The sequence below is a fragment of the Cricetulus griseus genome, chromosome 3 (genome assembly GCF_003668045.3).
Source record: "Cricetulus griseus strain 17A/GY chromosome 3, alternate assembly CriGri-PICRH-1.0, whole genome shotgun sequence".
Lineage (NCBI taxonomy): Eukaryota > Metazoa > Chordata > Mammalia > Rodentia > Cricetidae > Cricetulus > Cricetulus griseus.
The window spans coordinates 275,888,416-275,912,481 of NC_048596.1; the positions used below are offsets into that span (position 1 = coordinate 275,888,416).

General features: G+C 47.1%; 1 protein-coding gene across 1 annotated transcript in view; it reads right to left on the reverse strand.

Moving 5' to 3' along the window:
• Trpc7 (transient receptor potential cation channel subfamily C member 7) overlaps positions 1–24,066 on the reverse strand; it is a 156,662-nt gene that overhangs the window by 95,031 nt on the left and 37,565 nt on the right. The window contains exon 6 of the mRNA XM_027409603.2: positions 1,906–2,088. Within this exon, the coding sequence (XP_027265404.1) occupies positions 1,906–2,088 (183 nt within the window). The remainder of the gene's footprint in view (positions 1–1,905; positions 2,089–24,066) is intronic.

The window sequence follows — 24,066 nt, forward strand, 5'->3', positions numbered from 1 at the left end:
TCTATTCGCCCATCCATCCATCTCAGGTACAAAAGGCAACATACTTGTGCACTGGCCTTGATATTTGTCATTTGTAACTCAAATGTCCAGGATAGGACTGTAGTTATGAAAGTATGTTCCATTTCCTAATTTAAAGCTGGAAGTCCATCAGATGATTCATAAGCCTTTCTAATATTAGGCATTTTCATTAGTAATTCACAATAGAACAAATGTCAAGAAAAGCTGCAGGGCTGTCTGCGTTTGCATGATGGCATGCATGGCCTGAAGGTCTTTGAAATCAGCAAGGTTGGTGTTCCACACAGGGCCTTTATCATCTTCCCACCTACAGAGGGAGCAGATACTTGACATTCATGGTGGATATTTCCAAAAGCCTTTATAAGTCCCTTAATTGGAAAATTCCATTAGGGCAAATAATTTCCCTCATGAAACCTTTTTATTCTGACCCTGGCCACCATGACCATGGAGGGCTTGGTTTTCTATCTCATCCATTATCAGATCATTTGTACCATTAGCTGGCAATGACAGAGAGGGATGTAGCTGTGAGGAAGTGGCCAGATATGCCAGCTTACTGGGTGACTCTACTCTCAATGACAGTTTTGCTAGAGGATCTGAATTTATATTCCAGGGGAGAAATAATGATGTCTACAAGGCATGCACTGTTGTGATTGCTTGTAATAGTCAAATACTGTGACTATAAACTGCAGGGCCCCAGTGTCTCCGGTTCCCTGGCTGTTTCAAACCCCCATCATCGTACCCTGTGGAGGGCAGGAGGTCACTGTGGCTGGTGAAGACAGGTGTGTGGAGGCTTGGAGGAACCCCAAGCTCATCTTCACCAATGTCACACAGCCCCCACAGCAGGGCTTGTTTGAACCCAAGGGTGAGGGAAGTCTCAGCAGTTCCAGAATGAGACTTGGTGTGCTGGTTAAACACAAAGCAAAACAAAAACAAACAAACAAACAAACAAAAACCCCGGGAAGCTCTAGGGTTAGGTTAAAAATGCATTCATAAGCTAAGAAAATAGATTTGAACTCTAAGTCTGACTTCCCCCAGCTCTTGGCAAAACTTTGATTTTGGGACTCAGAGCCTTGGGGAAATACATTTTCTTCAGAATTTATATGATTATTATTGAAGCAAAAGAGCAGAAAACCTTATGAAATACGGAAGCCCTCCCTACATGAGTCTTACAGGTTTATGCCCCCTGTTGGTGGCTGGTTTATGCCCCCTGCCTGCCCCCATTTGAATAATTAAGGTAGAGGACAAATGCCCAGAACCCAAATTGGGGCATTTAAATAGCATTTAGTTAAAACAATTCCTTATTTTGAGACAGTGTCTTTCATTGCACCTCTGACTGGGGACATGTGGGATACTGAGCAACCTGGACACTGAAGACACCTTGGTGTGTATTGAGCAGTGGATGAGTTTCCCTCTGGCGTCTACTCTAGCTTTCTATGAAGAGCCTGAGACTCTGGAGTGAGCTGCCTCTAAGCCCCAGAGGCCCATGGCTCCCCCTGCCCTTTTCTCCAAGCTGCCTCTCTACAGCTATTCCTAGACGCAGAGACAAAGCTGGGGACATGCTTCTCAGCAAGGCCTAGGATTGCCTTGCCAGCCTGCGGGAGCTGTCCTGTGAGTGTGTTCTGTTTGGAGACCATGACTCTGTCCTCCAGGCTCAAGGCCTGCTCATGGGCTGGTTGTGATTCCTCTCTGTCTCTATCAGCCGGATGGGAGCCCAGGTAGGAAGGGGTGGTGAGATCTGAGTAGTTCCGAAAAATTGGCTGTTCCCTGTGTCGGCAGAATCTGGGTGTCATCACAGTCACTTTGTGGGAAAATGAGTATACATGAGCATGAAGCCAGGCCAGTGGCCCTGCAAAGCCAGGCAAGAAGGCCAGGGAAGGTGAGGAAGCTTACCTTCTTGACTTCGTATTTAATGGCGAGTTTGATCCGGCTCAGACTTGGACGGTGGTGGTCGGACCAGACTTGGAAGTTCACATCCCCATTTAAAATGGCTTCCACCTCTTCTGTGTCTCGGCACAGGTCCAGCACGCCCACCACAAAATCCTTGCATTGCATAGATAACTTCCTGTAATCGTTCTAACAGAATAAAGAGAAATCAGGGTGCGTCACACTGAGCCCCACAGGATAGCAAGGAGGCTCAGCGTTGGCCCCCAACAGTGAACCTGGGGAGGACCTTAGAGCCAGAAGCCTGTGCTGGATCCCAAATGCAAGGCGCTCAACTGGGCCTGTGTCCTCTAAGCTGGCATTTGCTGAGTTAGTGAGCTACAGGCCATTTGCATCAGTTACCTCGGGTACATGCTGAAGTAACAGAGTCCTGAGCTAGAATACCCAGGACTTGGGCCCAAGAGTCTGTCTTCTAAGTTTGCCCCTAAGTGACATGTATATCTGCCGTGTTCCCGTCCCCACCCCCAGGCTCTTTCAAGGTAGCAGGTCCTTGTGCCCAAAGCTGAGTCCTAAGACTGCAGGGAAATGTTTCTCCTGTCTGCACTGTGGCCCTTGCACAAAGCTTTACTGGAAGCTACAGCTGGGAGGCTGAACTGGGAGGAAAACAGAATGTATACAGGTGTGCTTTTTCATGTTCTGGAAAACTGACTCATCAATTAGAAAATGAACTGTAATTCACACCTAACACGGTGCTTTTCCCCCACACACGTTTGTCTAACAAATGGCTCCTATGCTCCCTGCCTGCCTTGACCCTTTCACCAGCATCTCTCCTTTCTCAATGAATTGCTCCTGGATCTCTCCTGGAATATCTTTCTGAGTATCTTCGGGAGTTTACTTTCTGTCCTGGTGATACCCCAACTTGTCTCTCTTACTAAGAGTTCAAGTTCCAGACTCGCTGCAAATGTGGGGAAGAAGGGCTTTCCATGTCACTTGCACACCGCCTTCCCCCACAGATGCCCACCCACCCTGAGTTTCCCTTTTGGGTTCTTAGTTGAAATCACACACATGTCTGTTAATCACTATCAACAGCCCACAGACCCACAACCTGCAGCTGGCAAATAGGACGGCTTTGCCCTCCAGAAGCCTGGATTCCTCAGCAAACAGGCAGTGGCCTGGCCGAGCAGCAGTGCAGGCACTGTCCTAAGTTGGTGATTCCAGCTCCTGCTTGGGGACTGCATCAGAATGTTGCTTTACATTAGACAAAGAGGCCACTGAGTGCTTGTTTGCTGGGGAAAGGCAAAGGACCAAGAAACTATTCTCAGACAAGAATGGCCATGCTCCATTTTTAATCCATAATTCAGATAGCAAAAGGGAGTTTCAGAAACTCGGTGGAGACTTGACTGCTCCTGACATGACTGCTGCCAAGCTTGGGCAGATTGGCATGCAGGGTCCATGGAGAATGCTGTGGACTTGGGCAACTAGGACTAGGCCAAGTGGTGACACAGAAGCTGCATTTAGTCTTCCTCTGTCCCTAGAATTCACCCACTCACCACCCATCCGTCCATCCGTCCATCCATCCATCCATCCATCCATCCATCCATCCATCCATCCATCCATCCATCCTCAAGGATCTACTGCATCCCAGGTAGTGAAGTTACCAGTGAGAAGTGTAACTATTGCTTCTGAATACTGGAAGGTAAATGAAGCTGGGGACCCACCCTCAGTTCCATAGGAGAGCAACGAATGCCAAGTGAACCCTGCACAGAGTCCGAGTCATCCGAAGGTCACGCTTCTGGATGCTGAGGTTTCCCAGTGCCAATGGGCAGCACTGGGAATCATCTGAGTCCTCACAGAAACCTGTGATGGGGGGACTGTCACCATCTCCAGCTGAGACCCTGAGCCTCAGGGAGCTGCAGGGTCTGCTCTGTGAAGTCATGCCTTCTTCTCCCCCTCAGGTCCCAGAGGACCTCGCTTGCTGTTGGAAGAAAGGCTCTCCAGGGTCACAACAGCACAGAGACTGTCCCAGGCGCCTTTTCACGAAGAAAGCCTGTTTCTTTCTTACCCTGGACCAGTCGCCTCTGCTCCTTCCTGGTCAAGCTCCTCCACTCATGCTAGCTGCTCAAGGACATGCCTGCAGTCTTCCTCCCTTGTGTTGCCAGCTTCCCCGCCTCCTACGGGCTCAGCATACACACATGCCTCTATTTTTGTCTTGAAAACAAATCTCTCCTGACTCCCATTACTGTTCCAATTTCCTGTATTATGTGACAGCAAAACCCTGAACAGAGTTGTCCACATCCATTGTCTCTAGTTGTCCTCTTGCATGTCTTATTGTCCCATTTAATAACACCTTCACAGCACGGGCCTGACTGTGGCTCCTCTGGTCAGTAGTGGCTCTCAGTCCTCCTCTCCCTGACCTGGGGTGACAGCCTCTTCCATCCCCTCCACACACATTTCACTTGGTGTCTAGCCTGCCTAACCACCCTGTACTGTTTATGACCAAATAACTACTTTTTGCATTTGTCGTTGATTTATTTTCATTATATTTTATTTTAGAATGTCCCAAAGAAGTGTCCAGTCCTAGGCCATCTCTTTAATCTAGTGTCATGGCTCTCAGTACTTTGACATCTCTACCATGATGACCTGTGAGCTGTAACAAACCCTCTGAGGAGTGGATGGGGGTGGGATGAGGAGTGGGGAGACAGGAGAAGGGGAAGGGGAAATTGGGGTTGGTATGTAAATGAAAAATTTAAATAAAAAGCAAACAACCCTTTCTCTATTAAGTTTCTTTTGTCATGTTACTTTATCACTGCAATAGGATAAGAAACAAAGACAGTGTCCCTTGGTGCCACAGGGCAGATGAAGTTCTTTAAAGTCTTGTCAAAGCCTCTGACATCCATAAAACCAGAAGGTGGGCTATCCAAATGTGGACCTTGCTGTAATCTTAGTGAGCTGCCACGTGGGCCTGGACCTGTTTTCTTCATCTCCTGTTAGGGAACACTTGATTCTGCTCTTTAAAAAGTGATGAGGAAGGTGTTTATACCTTGTGGTGACTGGTGGATGCTGGTGAGCCACCCCTCCCTCATGCTGTGGATGGCTTTATGTGGCTGTGTTCTTTGGACCATGAACTGTGTCTGCGCCAGACAAGAAGGAGGCCCTAGAGTTTTGTAGAACAGCATATAAATGGAAACCCTTCGAGATCAGACTGCTTCCCTCAGCATAATCTCTTTGCAGGCTATCTAGGTTGTCACGTGCATTAACAATTCACTTCTGTCTGTTTTGAAGCCTCTTTCTGACAGGACCGCAGTTTGCCTATGCACTCACTCACTGAAGCCATTGGTTGTTCGTAGCCTTTGGCAAATAAGAACAAAGCTGCCATAAATGTCAGTGTGCAAGTTTTTGTGTGACCTCAAGTTTTTACTCTAATGAGTGAAAACTAAGACTGGGAGGCTGAAGATATGGTACAGTGCATGTTGGATTTAGTAATTTACTTCTGGAGTAAGCAGACCATTTTACATGGTCTGTCTTTTCATGGATGCTCTGTCTTTATTTCTGTAACTTTACATTAAATGCCAAGACTTGGCACCCCATACTCCTCAGCTTTGTCACGCTTTAAATGCTGCTTTGGTGTTTGAAAAAATTCTTTCCTCTTTTATGTAAACTTAATAGTAAACTTATTCATATGTTTAGGAAACTATGTTGGGATTTTTTTTTTTTAGTGATACTGGGCTAAATCGATAGATGAACTTTTGGTCCCAACACAGACAGCAAAGGGAAACCACTCAGCAAAGCGTATTGACACAGTGAACTTTGGGTGCTGAGGTTATTGTTTTCATAAAACAGTTTAGCAAGTTATTAGTTTTCTTGATTTTGTTGAAGAGTTCCAACTTGTCAGTTTTGTCAAAGTGATTGACAGATAAAAATCAGGAGGGAGAACAAGAGAGGCTCATTACCAGATGGGCAAAAGTGAAGTGGCCTTCTCAGGGCGATGCTGGGGAGACACCCACTCCTTTCAGGATAATTGACACTCATCCCTCAATGGAAATCTTAGAAATTAAATTTCAAAAGAGTGTGGACTTCAAATCACTCCCACATCCTTCCCTCGGGGACCTAGTTACGGGGAGGGAATATTTACTGAAAGCTTCCACTAGAGCAGAAAAGGGAGCTCAGTTAGCAGAGATGGGCATGCTGTCTGCCTGGAAGGAGCGTTTGTCACAGCTCTCCCCCCCCCCCCCGCCGTCTCATATCCCCAAATAAGAGGATTGAGATTTCATTACGGAAGTTAGTGACTTGGGGGTCATGAGCCACCTGATGGAACAACTCTGGGGACCATGAGGCATGTGGCTACAGAGTGTTGAGAAAGAAAGGCACTGCAGTCAGTGGACAGATGGCTCTTTAGAGTTGGGTTGTGAAGGAGAGAAGAGAAGTGGATAAATGGCAGCCGTGAGAAGTGGGGTCCAGAGAATCATTTCTTTTCCTCCCTCCCCCCATCCCTCCTTGTTGTGCTTTGAATGTGAAATTCCCCCCTCTGGTTTGTGTGAGTACTTGGTCCCCAGTTAGTGGTGCTGTTTGTGGAGTGTGGAGGGGTGGGGGTCGGGGAGGCACCTTAGGTGACAGAGCTCACTGGAGGACAGACGCCAGGGTGGGGCCTTGAGGCATTGTAGCCCAACCCCAGGTCCTGTCCACATTCACTTCCTGAATATGGATGCACCGTGCATATCCTGCTCCTACCAGCATGCCTTTCCTTTCTGCTGCAGTGTCCTCAGCCACCACCCGTGTTGTCCCACTGAAACTGTAAGCCACACTGAACCTTTCTCCTTTAAGGTGTTTGTCACTTCAACAGCAAAGTAACTTCCTTCCTTCCTTCCTTCCTTCCTTCCTTCCTTCCTTCCTTTCTTCCTCTCTCCCTCCTTTCTCCTTTTCTGAGTTAAATATACACAAAAGCAATTGGCTGAGACTAATAAGGAAGGTGGTGGATTTGAAGAGAGGTCAGATACAGTTTTGGGTAGAATATTGGAATGAATGGATCAGTAGCACTTGGGGAGTGCACGGAGGTGTTAGGAGAGTTTACTCCTAGCCTGGGGCTGCATAGGGAGTTAGAGAACAGCTAAAAATAAGGCTCTATTGAAACAAAGAACTAAAACAAAACAAATACCACAGAAGAGCTCATTGAGGGTTATGGTATAAATTTAAGATGAGGTCAGTTAATGTGATTTTTTTTTTCTGCATTCTCCTTCTTGGGTGCCTAGAGAGTAGGCAGAAACTTGGGATTTTCTAAACAGAAAACCCAGAGGAGCCAAGGAGTTGAGTAATACATAAAGGAATGGTTTTAATGATGGCTCTGCAACTGAAGCTGTTGTAAGTGAAAAGGAGAATTTAGAGGGAGAGAAAAGGGAAAGGATAACTGCACAGTGACTCTGGGTTCCTGAGGAAGACACTGTTGGTGGGGTTGGAGGGATAACTGCACAGTGACTCTGGGTTCCTGAGGAAGACACTGTTGGTGGGGTTGGGGACTTAAGAGAGATGGAAGCCCTGGAGGTGGAAGTCAGTACGGTGTGCAAGCTTTGATTGTGACAGATGAGTAGCACAGGTTTCTAGGAGACACAGTGACTAGGAGAGGGTAAGTTTAAGACCACTGGAAGGAGGGAGCCAGAGAGCTGCAGGGGTGATGTGTGCTCACACTGAAACACAAGACTGTAAACAGCAGTAACAGAAGCAATGGGGAAGTGACGGTGGGAGACCCCTACAGTGCATCACACTGTCACCTTGGCCACGGTGACGACAGTGATGGATATTGGCTGAGATGGTCTGATGAAGAATCATTAAAAACTGGATGTGCTTGGGATGAGAAGCAGAGTAAGGTCTATGTGTGGCAATACCAGCTTTGACCCCAGTCCCAGGACTGTGAACTCTGTTGGGGCCAAAGCCGTCCTAGATAAGGACAGGCAGCTGTGTCCTTAGGGGGCTTCTCTTTAGAAAAAGGAGGGAGGCACCGCCTGTCTCAGGGACAGAGAGAAGGAGGAGGGGCATGTCCTAGTGGCTGGAGTGGGGAAGTGCTGGAGATGAAGACAGGGGGCGTAAGACGGGTTCTGAAGCTTCCGATTCAGTCTCCAAGTGGCTGTGGGGACCGTTTCCCCTGGTGCCGACAGAAAAGCCTCACTACGTGATGGTGTGAGGATTCTGTGAGCTGAGACAGATGAAAACACAGAGTGCTACTACGGGGCACGCAAGGCACACGTAGGATGCTGTAGCTAACACAGGACTCATGCTGTACCTGTGCTCGTGCGTCTGCTCTCCGTGCTTCTCACTTGCATGATGGATGTGTATGCTAAGGTTTAAGATGCTTGGCTGAGTTCTCATCCATTATAACTGAAACCAACTGACGGATGTGGAATGCTAGGGGAGAAACTCGAGTCCGGTGCTCATTATACAATGAAAATTACAATTAATTGTTTGATTCACCTTCACCATATCAGTAAGTCCAAGCTGCCACAAAGCTGGTGAGCAGAGAGCTCCTTCAATACTTCTACTTTATTTATTGGATTTTTTTTTTTTCAAACAGCAAGCTAGCTGATTTTTTTTGCAAAGAACAAGGGATTCTGGGTAAGCCACTTAAGACAGCAAAGGACAAGAATTGGCCAACATTGTAATGGTCTGGAGCTTTCAGGGAACCTCAGCATGTATACTTATCTATCTTGGTTTGGCTCTCCCAGTGCCTCTCTGAATAAAGCTGACAAATGCCTGTGTTGGATTCACTCCTGTAGCTTCACTCTGTGAAGCCCTTGGATGCACGGCCCAAGCAGAGGGCAGAAGCTCAGAGCATGGGGATGATGGGCAGAGTTCTGATGGCTCACACTCTGATGCAGGTCCCTGGGCCTAGGACACTGCCTCTGTATCAGGCAGTGTGACAGGGCCTCTGTGGATACTTTAATGTCCTACCTGGATTTTAGTTTACTTGATTTGCAGCTGCTGACATTGTGAGGGGCTCAGTACAGTGACACATCTCTGAAATTCCAGAAGTAACAGATTACCATGCTTGCTGATTTTTTTTTTTTTTTTTTGAAACCGGTCTTTTGTTGGATTCAGAGGCTTGCCTAGGGATAGAGCTTCATTTCAAGAAAACAATTTCAGTACTGTTTGGGAAACTTAGGTGCCACACCCACTAATTCTGCAAGTACATTTTAGTTGCCATGGTGTGCCAGGCACTGGGAATACAAATCTAAATTAAAAACAGCCCTTGCATGAAAGTTACAAGCAACCAAATGAAGACCACAAAGTGCTGGAAGTGCCCTGGGACAGAGCTGGCCATGTGACTGACCCACAGACAGCAGGAGCTTTCAACGAGGCAGGGTGTGAGCTGAGGCCGCAGAGGAACAGAAGCTAGTGGGGCTGAGGCAGGTGTGAGACAGAGAAACGGTGCACGTTCTCGAGAGGATGAACAGAGCCCTGCTGGCGACGACAGCCAACCCTGTGCAAGCTGTGCTAGATGCTGGTGACCCTGGCCAGGCCTGCTCACGCGCATGGACTGCGTGTGTTACTCACAACCTCGGGTTTGCTCATAGAGGAGGCCACATACTCCACACATCCACCCAACGCAAGGACGCTGCTTGGTTTTCTGTTGTGGAGTCCTCAGCAGGGACTCTCCTTAGATCCCTGCTCTTCTGCTAGCACCAGTGATTCCAAACCTGGCTGCACCTTACCCAGTCCCTGAAGTTCACACCTCGCTGGCCCTCCCTGACCTCTTCTTTGTCCTGGCAGTTCTTCATTGTGATACATACGCGCACACACGCGCACACACACACACACACACACACACACACACACACATGCATGTGCGCATATGCACACACACACGTGTATACACATGCAGGCACACACACACACACAGACACGTGCACACACACACACACATACGCATGCACGTGCACATATGCACACACAGACACACACACACACACACGCTTGCACATGCACACACATGTGTATACACATGCAGGCGCATGCACACACATGTGTGTACACACACACACAACACTGTGCACACACACTCCCACACTCTGACAAAATGTTTGCTCTAAGATGTGACTGAGGAAATCTGTTAGGATTGTAAGTTCAAACAGGAAATTTCTGAAGGGCCGCCTCTCCCCACAGCCTGCCTCCACATGATTGGCTTGAGCATGATTGGTTTAATTGCCATGGTAAGACTGTGTTGCCCAAAGCTCACATCTTAGAAACTTAACTCCCAGTGCAGCACTGTTAGGGCCTAGTAAGAAGTAACCAAGTCAGGAGGCCATGCCCTTGTGACAGGACTGGAGTAACTATTGAGGGGGCGGGCTCATTATGACAGGAGCTAAAGGCTGTACTCAGAGTCCTCCCATCTTTTGAACTTCCCTGTACTTCCGCCTCCCACCGTGGGATGTGACAGGAAATCTCCTGGATGCAGACGCCCACCTTCATTTCATATCTGTCCTTTGTAATTCAGCCAATCTGTAATATCCTATTTTAGACATGTGGAATAGACTAAGAGAAACAAAACATTAAGAGGTACAGTTATCGCAAGTGTCATTACCATTAGTTATCTATCGTTTATTGAATGCATGCTGTGTGCCAAGTCTTGGGCTGCTATGCCTATTCAGCTTGTCACATTCCCATGGGAAACCTGGGATGTGGCTACTGTTGGCATTTCCACTTCTAGAGACTTGATGACAGCCAGGATTCAGACTCGGGTATCGTATGTTAGTGAGAGTACGTACTCCTTCGATAATAGCACTAACCGCGCTAGCACACACTCTAATAAAACCCCAGCATCACTCTGCCAGGCACAGGAAGGAGGAATGTTCAGGGTGCTCTCTGGTGTTAGAGGCCTCAGTGCTGAGATTACCTCCGGGCCCTGAGTTAACAGACCCCCGGGGAGGCCTGGGAGCGAGGCTAGATGAACTGATGGGTAGGTTTACTTCATACTTGGCTTTGACCTATGGGACAAGTGGAAGCTGTCCCTAAGGGAATGCGATGTTTTTGCTTTTACCAAGGTCCCGAGTCTCCCATGAACCCCAGAGCCCTGCACACTGCCCTGAAAGGCAGGGAAAAGGTGGGGGCTCATGTGGTACTCTGCCCAGGTGTTCATTCTCCACACCTTTCGTGATCTCACGACTCAGTTTTTCTCTGTAGTGAGTCCCCTGCCCACCCATTTCCTTGTCTGCATGGTGACAGGTATGGGACTGGGAAGGTAAACAAAAGCTTTTCAGAGTCCCCTTGAAGTGGCTTAGAGGACCTTGCAGCTCATCCCTTAGGAACACAGAGACACAGCCTGGCAGGGGTCCCTGAGGAGTCACATAGTCACAGCAGGTGGCTTTCAACAAACACATTTTGGGGGTCTCTTTGCCCTGTTGTGGCTGAAGCAGATGATAGTTGCAGATGTGCCAAACTAGAAGTGGCCCCCACTTTCTGAAGTTTCCATGTACTAAGCGTGCCCACGCCACATGCACTCACGGGCTCTCACAGAAGACCTGTGGTTCTCCTGTCGTTCATTTCATCATCACAGGTGACCCATGTATCTGTGGTGCAGGCACTAGCTGGGCCCCTGAGACCTCATGGAGGGCGGGGCAGGCATGTCTTGCCCTTGTGAGGGATGCCAGTGGGAGCACTGTGCTGAGTTAGATGACGGGCTCTCTTGGAGCTCAAGTCTACACTCAGCCTTTAGTAATCCCTGGAAAAAAACATTTCTTTCCCAACAAACACTGTGGGTAAGAAACCGGGTAAGAATATGTTAGCCCAAAGTTTGAGTGACTTCCAGGACCCTCCCCCTTGGAGAGTGTGTGCTCACTGAGCTGCCTTGCACCCGAGCCACAAGGAGGAGTGACGTGGGTTCTCCTTGCCCACGGGGACAATGTTACACTAGTAGATGATTTAATATATGTGGTGAGTGTTAAACTGAGCAAAGAGCACTCACTCCATGCCAGGGGCCGTGCTAAATCTTTGATAGGCAACCATAATCAAAGCAAGCAGCCACCACTCTCATGGACCTTGCGTTTCACTGGGGGAAGAGAGGCTGCCTGGAGAGGCCACCATTTTACCCAGATGGTGAGGCAGGAGCTCCCTGAGGATGTGATTCTGAGTGAAGAGTGGAGGGAGGTGAGAGAGACAGCTATGAAAATCTGTGGTAAGTTCCAGCTGGTCTCCAGAGGAAGAAGAATGCAAAGCAAAAAGGAGAGTATCAGGGGTTGGCGAGGAAGAGCCAGAGGGGCAGTGAGTGGGGCAGAGTGAGCAAAGGAGACTAGGAAGAGTTGAGGCTCGGGGAGCAGCAGTGAGCAGATGGCCGATGTCCACACAGCACTTCTGAGGACTCTCAGAGGGAGATGGAAGTCATTGGAAGACCTCGGACACCATTTGATTCAAAGACCAGTCTGGTTTGTTAGGACGGAGTGAATTGCAAGGAGCAAGAGCCTATTAGGGTACTGTTCCAGGCACCTAGAGGAGAGAGGAAGGTGGCCAGGGCCAGGGCCAGGGCCAGGGAAGACAGTCGAGGAGGAGCTGAGGTGCGAGACGGTCTGAGGGTGCTGATCAGTTGGATGTGGAGTGTTGAAAAGGAAAAGGGGAGCCGAGGTGAACCTGAGGGTTGGGGCTTCAGCACCAGGCTGGACTCGATGGCCACTTAGCACCCACTTCCTTCCAGTTCCAGGAGAAATCCCCTCCTTTCCCACTGACTGACTGTGGTCAGTGGAGACAACATGAGGGTGGGAATGACAGCCTGGGGACATAGTCATTCTCTGTCGCCTGATTGCTCCCAAAAGAATAATGTTCCCTAGGTCCTGGGACAGGGAGAAAGGTGGGGGACCTAGAAGAGAGTAAGAAGCTCCTACTCTGGAATCAGGTAGAGGCTTTGGCAGCAGCAGAGAAGAATCTCGGTATAATTAACACCTGCCTGAGGCCTTCCTCTCTGTCTAGCCACAAACCTGCTCATGTCTGTCTCATCAGAGACCCTCTTCACAGGGAAAGGACCTACACTTAACCCTTCCTATGCCTCTCTATTAAATTATAACCCCACCAAAGCACTTCTGCAGACACCTCACCATACCTCCTCTCAGAAGGTGGCAGAGGGCTTCTTACCAAGCTTTGAGGTGTGCTTCATGAGTCCCCAAAGGTGTATACATGGCAAACACTAAGGCAATTAAGGAAGCCAGTGCCTCTGCTTAGGTGTGTCTTTCTTTCTGAGGGTCTTTCCTTCCCTTACCGCTCATGCTTAAACCTGTATTAAACTATCGTCGACAAAACTGCCAGCCCTGCTTTGCTGAACTGGCTAGTCCTGATATTCTTTACAGTGGTGAAGCAACAAACCCCAGTTTAGGCCGAGTCAAGGTCCCCCCAAATCTAAGGGTGGCAGTGTGGAGCTATGTCTTGGTCCCTCAACACTGTCACCCACTGCTATCTACCATGAGCCCTGAAGACACTCCCCCCCACACCCCCACCCCGACTTGTAAACATGGGATAAATGCTCATTTGCAGAGGACCAAGTTTCGAGGTGGCTGTTACATTGTCTTATGCCACAGTAGCTGACAGATAAGATAGACTGATTTAGATAAGATATGGCGATTTGGCATATCACCATCAGAAATGGGTTTTGTCCATGATTGGGTAGTCATGGAAGTCACCCTGGATGAAGAAAGGGTGGAAGGCTGAGCCCAAAAGGAGCAATTAGTCACTCTGTTTTAGAGGTGGAGGAAGCCAGGCTGAGGGCATGAGGTGAACAGAAGCAGAAAGGCACAGGAACCTGCAGCAGGCGAGGCTGCAAGGCAGACATGGAAGGGTCATGTGGGCAAACAAACAGGAATTGACCACAGAGAGCTCCTGTTCCCTGATAAGCCTGAGCCTTACCCTCCAGGCAGTGTGACCACCAGAGCCTGAAGTGGGCAGTGTCTTGCCTCTGATTTGTACTTAGGTGTGACTGACTGTCTCAGTGATGTGGCATGGAAGCCGAAGGACTATCAGGGTGCAGCGGTGGTGATGACTCAGGAAGTGACTGGGGGAACATTTGTGTTCTAAGATTTCAAGTGCAGAGGAGGAGAGCTCAGTATGCCATGCTTGCGACAGGCTGGGGAAGTACTTTCCTAACCATGCCGACATCTGAAATGGTTATGAAGGATTGTTTTCTTCCACGCAAATACATTTTATATTAATAACACATCACCGGTATAACCAGGAAAAAAACAATTTTGGATGCGTTATGGTTTTTAAGCCCTTCCTGTTTTGCTTTGGAATATGTGTGCTGAACATCTCCCTGTGGAGATGGGGCCCTGCCTTTGTTGCTTTCTTAGCCAGGGTTGCAGTTGTTTGTGCCTTGAATCTGACAAATTTGGGATTTTTTTTTTTCAGATAAAAAGAAAAAAAATCCAAAAGTTCAGAGTAAACGTGGCCTATGCTCTGTGTATTAACTGTATCATGTGAAAAACGGTTGAGGGAGAGACTAATTTGAAATTGGCTTTGCCAGGTGACAGCCTAAGAGTTAAGTCACGACCCAGGCGACACCCTGAGAAAACATTCTATCATGACGCAGGTGACACCCTGAGAGCGTTATGTCATGAGTCATCTGATTATAGATACAGAATGAGAAATGTGCGTGAGGTTGTCTGTGAAGAGTGATTAAGGTGCAGTTTATGTATAGAAGCACATTGGAAAATTGCCTGTGATTGCTGAAAATGCTATTGATTAAGAAGGACTAATAGCTAGATGGGAGATGGCAATTAAAAATGTGGAGCTTTCTGACGATAAAACAAAGAGCAAAAATCAAGTTAGGCAAATCAGGGCTTGTGATTTCCCTGCTGGGGGCCTCGCTGTGCCTCCCCCTGCACTGTCCCTCTTGGTGTCCTGTCTTCCTCCTTGCCACTGCTAAGACCCTTCTCACAGCTCCCTGAGTGATGACCCTAGGGTGTCTATCTTCACCCTCGGAGAAACCCTCTGCTTCATGCTCCTACAGCGTTTCCCTCTTTGCATTTGAATAACTCTGTCATAGTGCTCTGTATTTTGACACTTAAGGAATCAAACTTATTCATTTGTATACTTCAGCCCAGGAATGACACCCTATAAGACTTGTAAAATAATGAATTGATTTAACAAGTCTGGCTTAAGAATCTTGTTTGTAGGGACTGGAGGGAGGTTCAAAGGTCAAGAGAACTAGCTGCTCTTGCAGAGAACCTGGGTTCAGTTTCCACACCAATATTACTGATCACAACTCCAGTCCCTAGTGTGTGATTTGTTGTCCAGACTTCATGCAGGGAAAACATTCATACATATGAGAGAGATTGAGAGAGGGGTGGTGGAGTGGGGGAGGAGAGAGATGAGAGAGAGAGAGAGAGAGAGAGAGAGAGAGAGAGAGAGAGAGAGAGAGAGAGAGAGAGAGACTTGTGAGAAGCTGGGAGGGTAGTAAGTGTTAGTATGTGGACCCTTGACTTGATTGGAGAACATTTGTGGAACACTTGGTTTAAGTCTTGAAATAGAGTGGGTTGTTAATAAGGGCAGTTCTGGACATAGATGGAAGTAGTGATTTTCTAAAAGTTTTGGAATATATAGAGAGTGTGTGTGTGTGTGTGTGTGTGTGTGTGTGTGTGTGTGTGTGTGTGTGGTGATGTTTGTAGTATGTGATGTGTGTGTGTGTCATGTCTGTGTGTGTGTGTGTGATGTGTGTGGTGTGTGATGTGTGTGTGGCGTGTGGTGTGTGATGTATCTGTGTGTGTGTGTGGTCTGTGATGTGTGTGACATGTGTTTTGTGTGTGATATGTGGTGTGTGATATGTGTTTTGTGTGGTGTGCTTATAAGTGATCAGAAAAGTCATATTCTAGTTTTTTTTAAACTGACTTGTCTAATTAATGATTGGAGAACACAGAAATAAATCTTATCCCTGTTCTGTAAACTAAGAGGATGAGCCTGTGGCCTGACTTCCTGTAACTCCACAGCTTGGGCTCTCAGCTATCAGCTTTTATTCCCAGGTTTTCACCTCTGACCCCAGCCTGCAGTATAAGGAGCTGATTGGATGATCACTTTGAAACCAATCAAGCAGATCCCTAGAAGTCTACATACCCTAAATGAACACACAGGTCTTCTGCGGCCTCCTCAGACCCCATGCTTTCTGTCCCCACCCTCTCAGTCTCCAGAGCTGGTGGTCCAGGCTCATCCTTCTCTCTACCTGTTTGTTACCAAGACCAATGTAACCTATCCAAAATGTCATCCCTGACCCCATACCCAATATCACGGTCCTGATGGGCACCCTCATCATTTACGTGTTGACCTATGTGTTAGCTTGCTGATTGGTCAGCTTACCAAACCTGCAGTCTGGTCTACCCAGATACCAGAATCTATAAGGGAAGACTCAGAGTCCTAGTGTACCTTGTCATGCCTTGCTAACATCAGCCCCTTCTCAGGAACCATACTCTCCTCCACACACACCTGTGCCGGAGTCCTCCGAGCCCACTCTGCCTCTGCTCACACTCACTTACACACTTAGTCCTTATGTTTCCTTTCGGTTGCCCATTTGTCAAACTCCCTCCAAGTATCGCCACTCTGGGAAGCCTTTGCTCGTTTAGCCAGTTCACTGCTTGGTCTTGTGCTTTCTTGTTTGTTTGTTTTTCTCACTTACCATGAATTGTTCTGTGATGACCTCCTTACTCTTCAGCCTTTTCCCTTGTTTTGAGGACAGAGCCCAGATCTCATTCCCTCTGCTTCTTTAGTCCCTAGTCCCAAATAGGGAAACCACCCTTTGCAGATGAATGTTTTAACTACTTAGGCCATTTGTTTGCCTGTCATATGGGAACAATAATTTCTTCTTACATTTCAGTTAAGGGCTTGTATATATTGTCTAGTATTCTGGGTTTAATCATCTATAGTTTACAAAGGTGTGTATGTGTGTGTGTGTGTGTGTGGTGTACGGTAATGTTCTACAGAAGTTAGTAGCAGAAAAGGCTCAAATAACTAGGGCTTATTAAGGGCTTATGTAGCCTAAGAACATGGGCCTTCAGAATGAGGATAAGAAGTCCAGCCATGGAAGGACTCAGCCAAAGTCATGTGTAAGAGCTTGGGTCTTTTGCTGTTCTCCTGAGGCTGTGTTCCTGTCCACACCTTATCCTACTTTTTTATGTCATAACATCACTTGTCAGATGTGGCATGGCCTGGGAGAGCTTGACCACAAGATTCCAAACCATTTAGTTCCCTGCAGTAATGTCTAAAGTGCACCTGCCATGTGAACACTCCACAGAACTTGGATGCATATGTGAGTGACGAACAGACCCAACACAGCTTCAAATCTGATTTCCAAATTTGTCTGCATAGAGGAGATACTATTTAAAGGAACCAGTTCTGGCTCCTGATGTTTTTACCCTGATTTGAAATTTTTTCTATTCTTGCACAGTTTCTGGAGCTCATTTCCATGTTTATGTTAAAATATCTGTTTTTAAGCTTATAAAGCATCGAGTTGCTAATGTGTTAAGGGAACTCTTTAGAGAATGAACTTCAAATCCAATAATCACCTGAAGAGACATTGCCCCCAGATAGACTCAGCCTGCAGTCCCAGGCGAGACTGGAAAAGGCCCAAACTAGCTTTGTCACATAACGCGAAGGGGGGCTATAGAGTGCTCTCAAGAGACAAAGCACTAGAACCCAGCATTCCTAGGCTGGCAGCTGTAAGCTGATGAGCCCAAGGAGAGACTGGTGGCTCCTACCTGCCAGGTTTAAGTAAGTGTAGGGATGAGAGGGACTGGAGAAAAAGGACACAGAGGAGGGAGCAGTGTGGGGTAGAGGGTGACAAAATTGAGAGGACGTGTGGAGGAAAAGGAGGAGAGGAAGAGAGAGTGGGGAAGAGACAGTGGGGAAGAGGGAGGGTCTTCAAACCCTTTTCCATCCTAGAAGCCCGGGAAGCCATTGGTTATTGTTAATTTCATGCTATGTAGGAGGCGGTGGAGGAAAGGTCAGGGTGATGTGGTGGAACAGGAAGACACCAGCCAGCAGCCCAGCAACTCTTTTCTGTTTGGACTCCATCGTTCTTAGAGGACTGTAATTTTGAGAGACTGTGTACACTGTATTAGTTCTCAACAGTTGAATCTTATAGCACTGCTATAGTCTACTGGGATCTGACCTTGTGGCCTCACCTCCTGACCTCTTGCCAGTAGCAGTGGGGAGGAGAGTGAAGATGGAGACAGTGTGACTGCAGTGAGGAGAGAACAGATGGTACAGTGTGACTGCAGTGAGGAGAGAAGAGAAGGAGACAGTGTGACTGCAGTGAGGAGAGAAGAGATGGAGACAGTGTGACTGCAGTGAGGAGAGAGCAGATGGAGACAGTGTGACTGCAGTGAGGAGAGTGAAGATGGAGACAGTGTGACGACAGTGAGGAGAATGAAGATGGAGACAGTGTGACTGCAGTGAGGAGAGAGCAGATGGAGACAATGTGACTGCAGTGAGGAGAGAGCAGATGGAGACAGTGTGACTGCAGTGAGGAGAGAACAGATGGAGACAGTGTGACTGCAGTGAGGAGACAGCGGATGGAGACAGTGTGACTGCAGTGAGGAGACAGCGGATGGAGACAGTGTGACTGCAGTGAGGAGAATGAAGATGGAGACAGTGTGACTGCAGTGAGGAGAGAACAGATGGAGACAGCGTGACTGCAGTGAGGAGAGAGCGGATGGAGACAGTGTGACTGCAGTGAGGAGAGAGCAGATGGAGACAGTGTGACTGCAGTGAGGAGAGAACAGATGGAGACAGTGTGACTGCAGTGAGGAGAGTGAAGATGGAGACAGTGTGACTGCAGTGAGGAGAGAGCAGATGGAGACAGTGTGACTGCAGTGAGGAGAGAAGAGATGGAGACAGTGTGACTGCAGTGAGGAGAGAACAGATGGAGACAGCGTGACTGCAGTGAGGAGAGAGCGGATGGAGACAGTGTGACTGCAGTGAGGAGAGAGCAGATGGAGACAGTGTGACTGCAGTGAGGAGAGAACAGATGGAGACAGTGTGACTGCAGTGAGGAGAGTGAAGATGGAGACAGTGTGACTGCAGTGAGGAGAGAGCAGATGGAGACAGTGTGACTGCAGTGAGGAGAGAAGAGATGGAGACAGTGTGACTGCAGTGAGGAGACAGAAGATGGAGACAGTGTGACTGCAGTGAGGAGACAGAAGATGGAGACAGTGTGACTGCAGTGAGGAGAGAACAGATGGAGACAGTGTGACTGCAGTGAGGAGACAGCAGATGGAGACAGTGTGACTGCAGTGAGGAGAGAGCAGATGGAGACAGTGTGACTGCAGTGAGGAGAGAGCAGATGGAGACAGTTTGACTGCAGTGAGGAGAGAGCGGATGGAGACAGTGTGACTGCAGTGAGGAGAGAACAGGTAGAAGCAGCTGCCCCATTTTACTCAGCAAATGGAAGGTTCACCCCTTCCTTTGCTGGGCTTTGGAAGGAGCCTGTGCTAGGATTGTGAGGAGCCCTTATTTCACCCCATGATCCCTGTACTGTGTTGGAGTGTGTGACACCTGCAGTTGGTTCTAATCACATGGTTTATAAATGGATAAAAGAAGGACATTTAGTTCATCAATGTCAAAGAGATTTCTGGCTTGTTACATTTGAGTGACAGAGAGGCTTTAGTTTTCAGTCAACTGCAGTTCTCTGATTTCTTGATTGGCATTAAATGGATTCTTTTTTACCAGGGGCTGAAGTGACATTTGCCAGCTTCTCATGACTCATGGGCTACATAAAAACATGACTCCTTATCTGCACATCTTCCAAATTCCAAACATTCCAATAATACTGAAATAAATACTAAAAACAAAGTGAAGAAAAATGAAGTGAATGGCTTGATTCGAAATGAAATGGCTTCATTTGCTGTTTAAAATTTGTGCCTGAGAACTCCCTACCTGGAATGAGGTGACAGATGAGCAATAATTTCCCCCACCATATTCCTTCATTGGTATTTTCTCAGGTGCCCCCCTCTCATGGACGTGGCCCTGCTTCAGTCCCTGGACCCCCACAGACTTGCTCTAGGTTGTGAAGCTTCTGGACTGGCACAGGTTTTGTCTGCTGATGGTGATGGCAGAGTTCTCTGGAAACCGCTGTTTAGTGAGTGATGTGCTAACTTGAGAGGTGTGTGTGCCCAAGTCACAGTATTTGAAAGACAGGACCGTAGATTGCATATACATTCCTGACACAATCATACACGGCGAGGTTATGCATGAAATAGTACCATCAGCACTGCCTCCGCAGTCCCCGCCTCCACGTCTGCCACAGTAGCCACCACCACTCTCACCACTGGATCCTCCAGCTTGGAAACTGGCCAAAAACCAAACGCGTAGGAGTGAAATTGTGGAGGAGTGGATGGAATAACAGCTAGAGGGAATACTGGAATGTTCTTGAAAGTACAGAAACAGAAGCATGTGCAATTTGGGACTTGGTGAATGATGACGGTGACAATTAAGCTGAAAAACGGATCATTTAATGGATGATGCTAGGACACCATTTTTTCAGAAAAGAGTAAAATCTGTTAGAAAGTCACTCTGCATGTAAGAGGAAGCTCCAGTTGCATGGAAGACAAACAGGACTACAAAGTCTATGAAAGAAGAGGGTAGGAGAGGATATTAGGACTTCTGGAGACAGGGAAAGATGTCCTTTTGAGCAAGACTACGCCATCAAGTTATTTCAAAGCCAAGTGTTTACAGAAGCACCACAGACACCCTTAACAGATTTTAGGTCTCAGAAGGCATGCCCAAGAGTGTTTACAACCAGGAAGGATTCTCTCACCTTTTCCTTACTGGTCTATGTTGAGAGTAGTTATAAACAAAATTTACGACAGACTCCCTGCCTCAGAGCCAGGAGAAGAAAGATGGTCTACACAGAAGCCAAAAGGAGTCTAGAGAGCCTCGATGGGTTGCCTCCTCAGCCTGCTGCAGTAGGCCATGGCCATATGTCTTTACATGCCTAAAAACAGACGGTTTCCTGTTCCCTTGGGAGATCATCACTCAACAAACACCAGTCCCTAGAAAATTTAAGTGTCACCATCACCAAAAGCAAATCTGGACATAAGCATCTGTGTGTGAGTCCAGGACGAAGGCAGGGTTCAGGAGAAAACAAGGGTGGTCTGGGAGAATGATTACTCATCTGCCATCAAACCAGGTAGGGAGTTCTCTCACACAGGCTATGAACAGCAAATCAGTCTGGTTTGTTTCAGGCAGATACAAAGGACACAGTTGTTAAGTGAATAGATGATGTCCACGTCTTCATGCTGGAATGCTCTGATGTGACTGCTCTTTGGGAGTGAGGAAAGAATAAGGACTTATTTCTGAAGGCTCTAGGGTCCATGAAACTTGAAAAAACTAAACTTACAGTACCTCTGTTAATCTGAATTTTATTATAATAATGTCAGCCATGATCCTTGTTCACACACCATCCCATCTCGGCAGAGACAGGACGGCACGCACCGCTCACCACTGTAGAGACAGGTGTCTGCCTGGGAGGAAGCATGCCCAGGCGGGGAGACAGGCGAGGGATTGTTAACTGCGCATGGGGATGGCCGAAGGACAGATGCAGACAGACTGACAGTGGACAGCACGATGAATGAGGAGCTTCGCCCACATGAACAATGCTCTCTCCATCAGGCTTGCCCCACAGGTCACACAGTGTTGAATGAGAGTAAGCAAGGCCACATTTCTATTCTATAATCCCTGCTTACAATTTACAAACACGCAAGTCAGTATATTTTTCTGTAGTCTTTGAAAACTCCACAAGGGCAGAGATGATAATATTTTGATGATTTTTTTTTGTATTTTCAGCCCCTAGAACTTTGGGAACATAGTAGATATGAGAGATGCATTTCTCAAACAAATGAGAGCTATAGACGCCCTGTCTGTGTAAACCCTGAAGTGGAGATCCTTGGGGAGGGCGAGAGGATAGGAACTGGGGTGAAGAGGGAGAAGAACAAGTTCGTTTGTGGTGTTTTTGGTGTTTTGTTAGTGGGGTTACCATATTCTTTTAGGTTTTTGCCCTTGGGATAAGGGGGAAGTCTAGAGAGAAGAATAACAAAATATGTATTTTATATGGTAGTGTTAATTTTGATTTTTTGTTCCAGCCACTTTCTCTACTATTAAACTTTTCTATAATGAATAGTGTTATATATATTTTTGAATTGTGTTATATTTTTATTATCTCCAAGTTCAAACTAGAAGATGACTTCCTCACTCTTGAGAGGGTGAGTGCCTTGGAACCAACTTTCTTTTCATTGCTTCTGTCAGCTGCTTCTCACCTTTACTATCCTTCTTCCCTAAACACCACACCACACACACACACACAGGCACAAATGAACACACAGACATATGCATACACACATGTATACACATATACATATACACACATGTAAACACATGCACAATGCACATACACACAGAGACACATGCATACACACATGCTTTTATGGAATTCTCATAATTTGACCTTGGTTGGCAGAAAGCATCAGAGAGAAGCCCTCTGTTTTCTTCAGACTGACATCCTAATTTGGAACTGGCTCTGGGTTCTCAGGGGTGCTGACACCTGCCTCTCTCTGCCCTCCTCTGATGCTCAGCCTGAATTCCAGGGCTTGGCCTCTTCTAGTTCCTATTAACTCTGTCTTTCCCCTAGTGTATGAAGTTGAATTTTACATTCCCCCAAATCAAGTCCTTCCTGCACCATGAACATGTGACCTTATTTTATAATGAGGTCATTTGCAGGTAGACCTAATTATAATGAAGCTCTACTATAGAAGGCTGAGCCCTCAATCCGAGATTATTGGTATACTTCTAAGAAGAAATGAGACACACAAACACAGGAACTTTCTTTCCCCATGCTGACAGGGCCAGGAATTGGAGTGATGCATTGACAAGCTAAGAATGGGTAGCAGCTACCAGAAGCAAGTGACAAGAAGGATTCTCCTTATTCCTTCAGAGAGAGCAAGCCTGTGCTCACACTGTGATTTTGGGCTGCTAGCCTCAGTAGTGGGTGTAATAAACTTCTCTAAGCCAAAGAGTTTTGGGAACAAGGCTAGAGCAGCAATGGACGACTCAGGCTCAACCAATTGTCCAGGGAGGGTGCTGGGTGCCCTGAAAGGCCCCACTTAGTCTCCTGCTGACTTGCAATTCTCAAACCCTCTGCACCCACCCAAGGAAGGGGGGAAGGGGTGTCTACTGCCAGTGGCTATGTCAGAGGAGCAGCAGATGGCAATTGACTTCAGGAGTTTAGCCCACCAAGAAACAAAACACTGATGACAAATCTTGGGTAGGCAAGGCCCCAAGAGCCTTGGCTCCAGAGTGTTTCTTGCTACTGTTGTGTCCTGGCATGTCTGTCACTGCCAACTTTCTCTGGCATCTGGCATGGTGTGAATGGGTGATGAAGATCCAAGCTGCCCTTAATGCAGTGTGATGACCACGAGGTGTGATGATCATGCAGTATGATGATCTCTTGAAAATATCCTGTTCTACTGGGTGTTCTGACCTGTGGGTTACTATGTAGATCATTTCCTCCTAAGCAGTTCTGTCTAACTGAAGTGATGATTTTATATACTAGCAGTGTTAGTTTAAATAGGATTTTGATGATGGAGGGGTTTAATAAGTATAGTAAGAGATTATGATAGAGGTAAGTTTAGTGAAAAATTAGCATAAGTAAAGGTAGGATAAAATGTTGCCCCTGCTTCTGATAAAGCAGAGACTGCAGAGGATAAAAAATGAACAAGGAAGTGTCACACGGCTAGAACACACGAGCTTCCACTGAGGAGCTGTGTAGAACGTGGCTTGTGTTAATGATTAAGAAGAACAATTGAGTCCCAGAAGCCCAGCTAGCTTAAATTCTTTTAATCTTAATGTTGGGAGATGTGTTCACAGGTTTAGGAGTGCATCATAGCTGTAACAAAGCTTTGAAAACAACTTAAGGTTAGACTAAGATGATTTTGTCAAATAGCTTTGAGGTGAAAAACCCAAGAAGACAATCCAAAGTTTTGGAAAGGCACACAGCTGAGTGAGGGGCTCCTTAGGGTCAGGGAACAAAACAAAGCAGCTCAGTTATCATTAGCAGACGAGCCTTTCTTGCTGGGATGGGATGATGACTAATTCCTTGTGCCCATTTCTGCCCTCAGCTTCCTGATATAAAAACTGTTAATGAGGGGTATGCACCCTGAGGATTTAAAATAG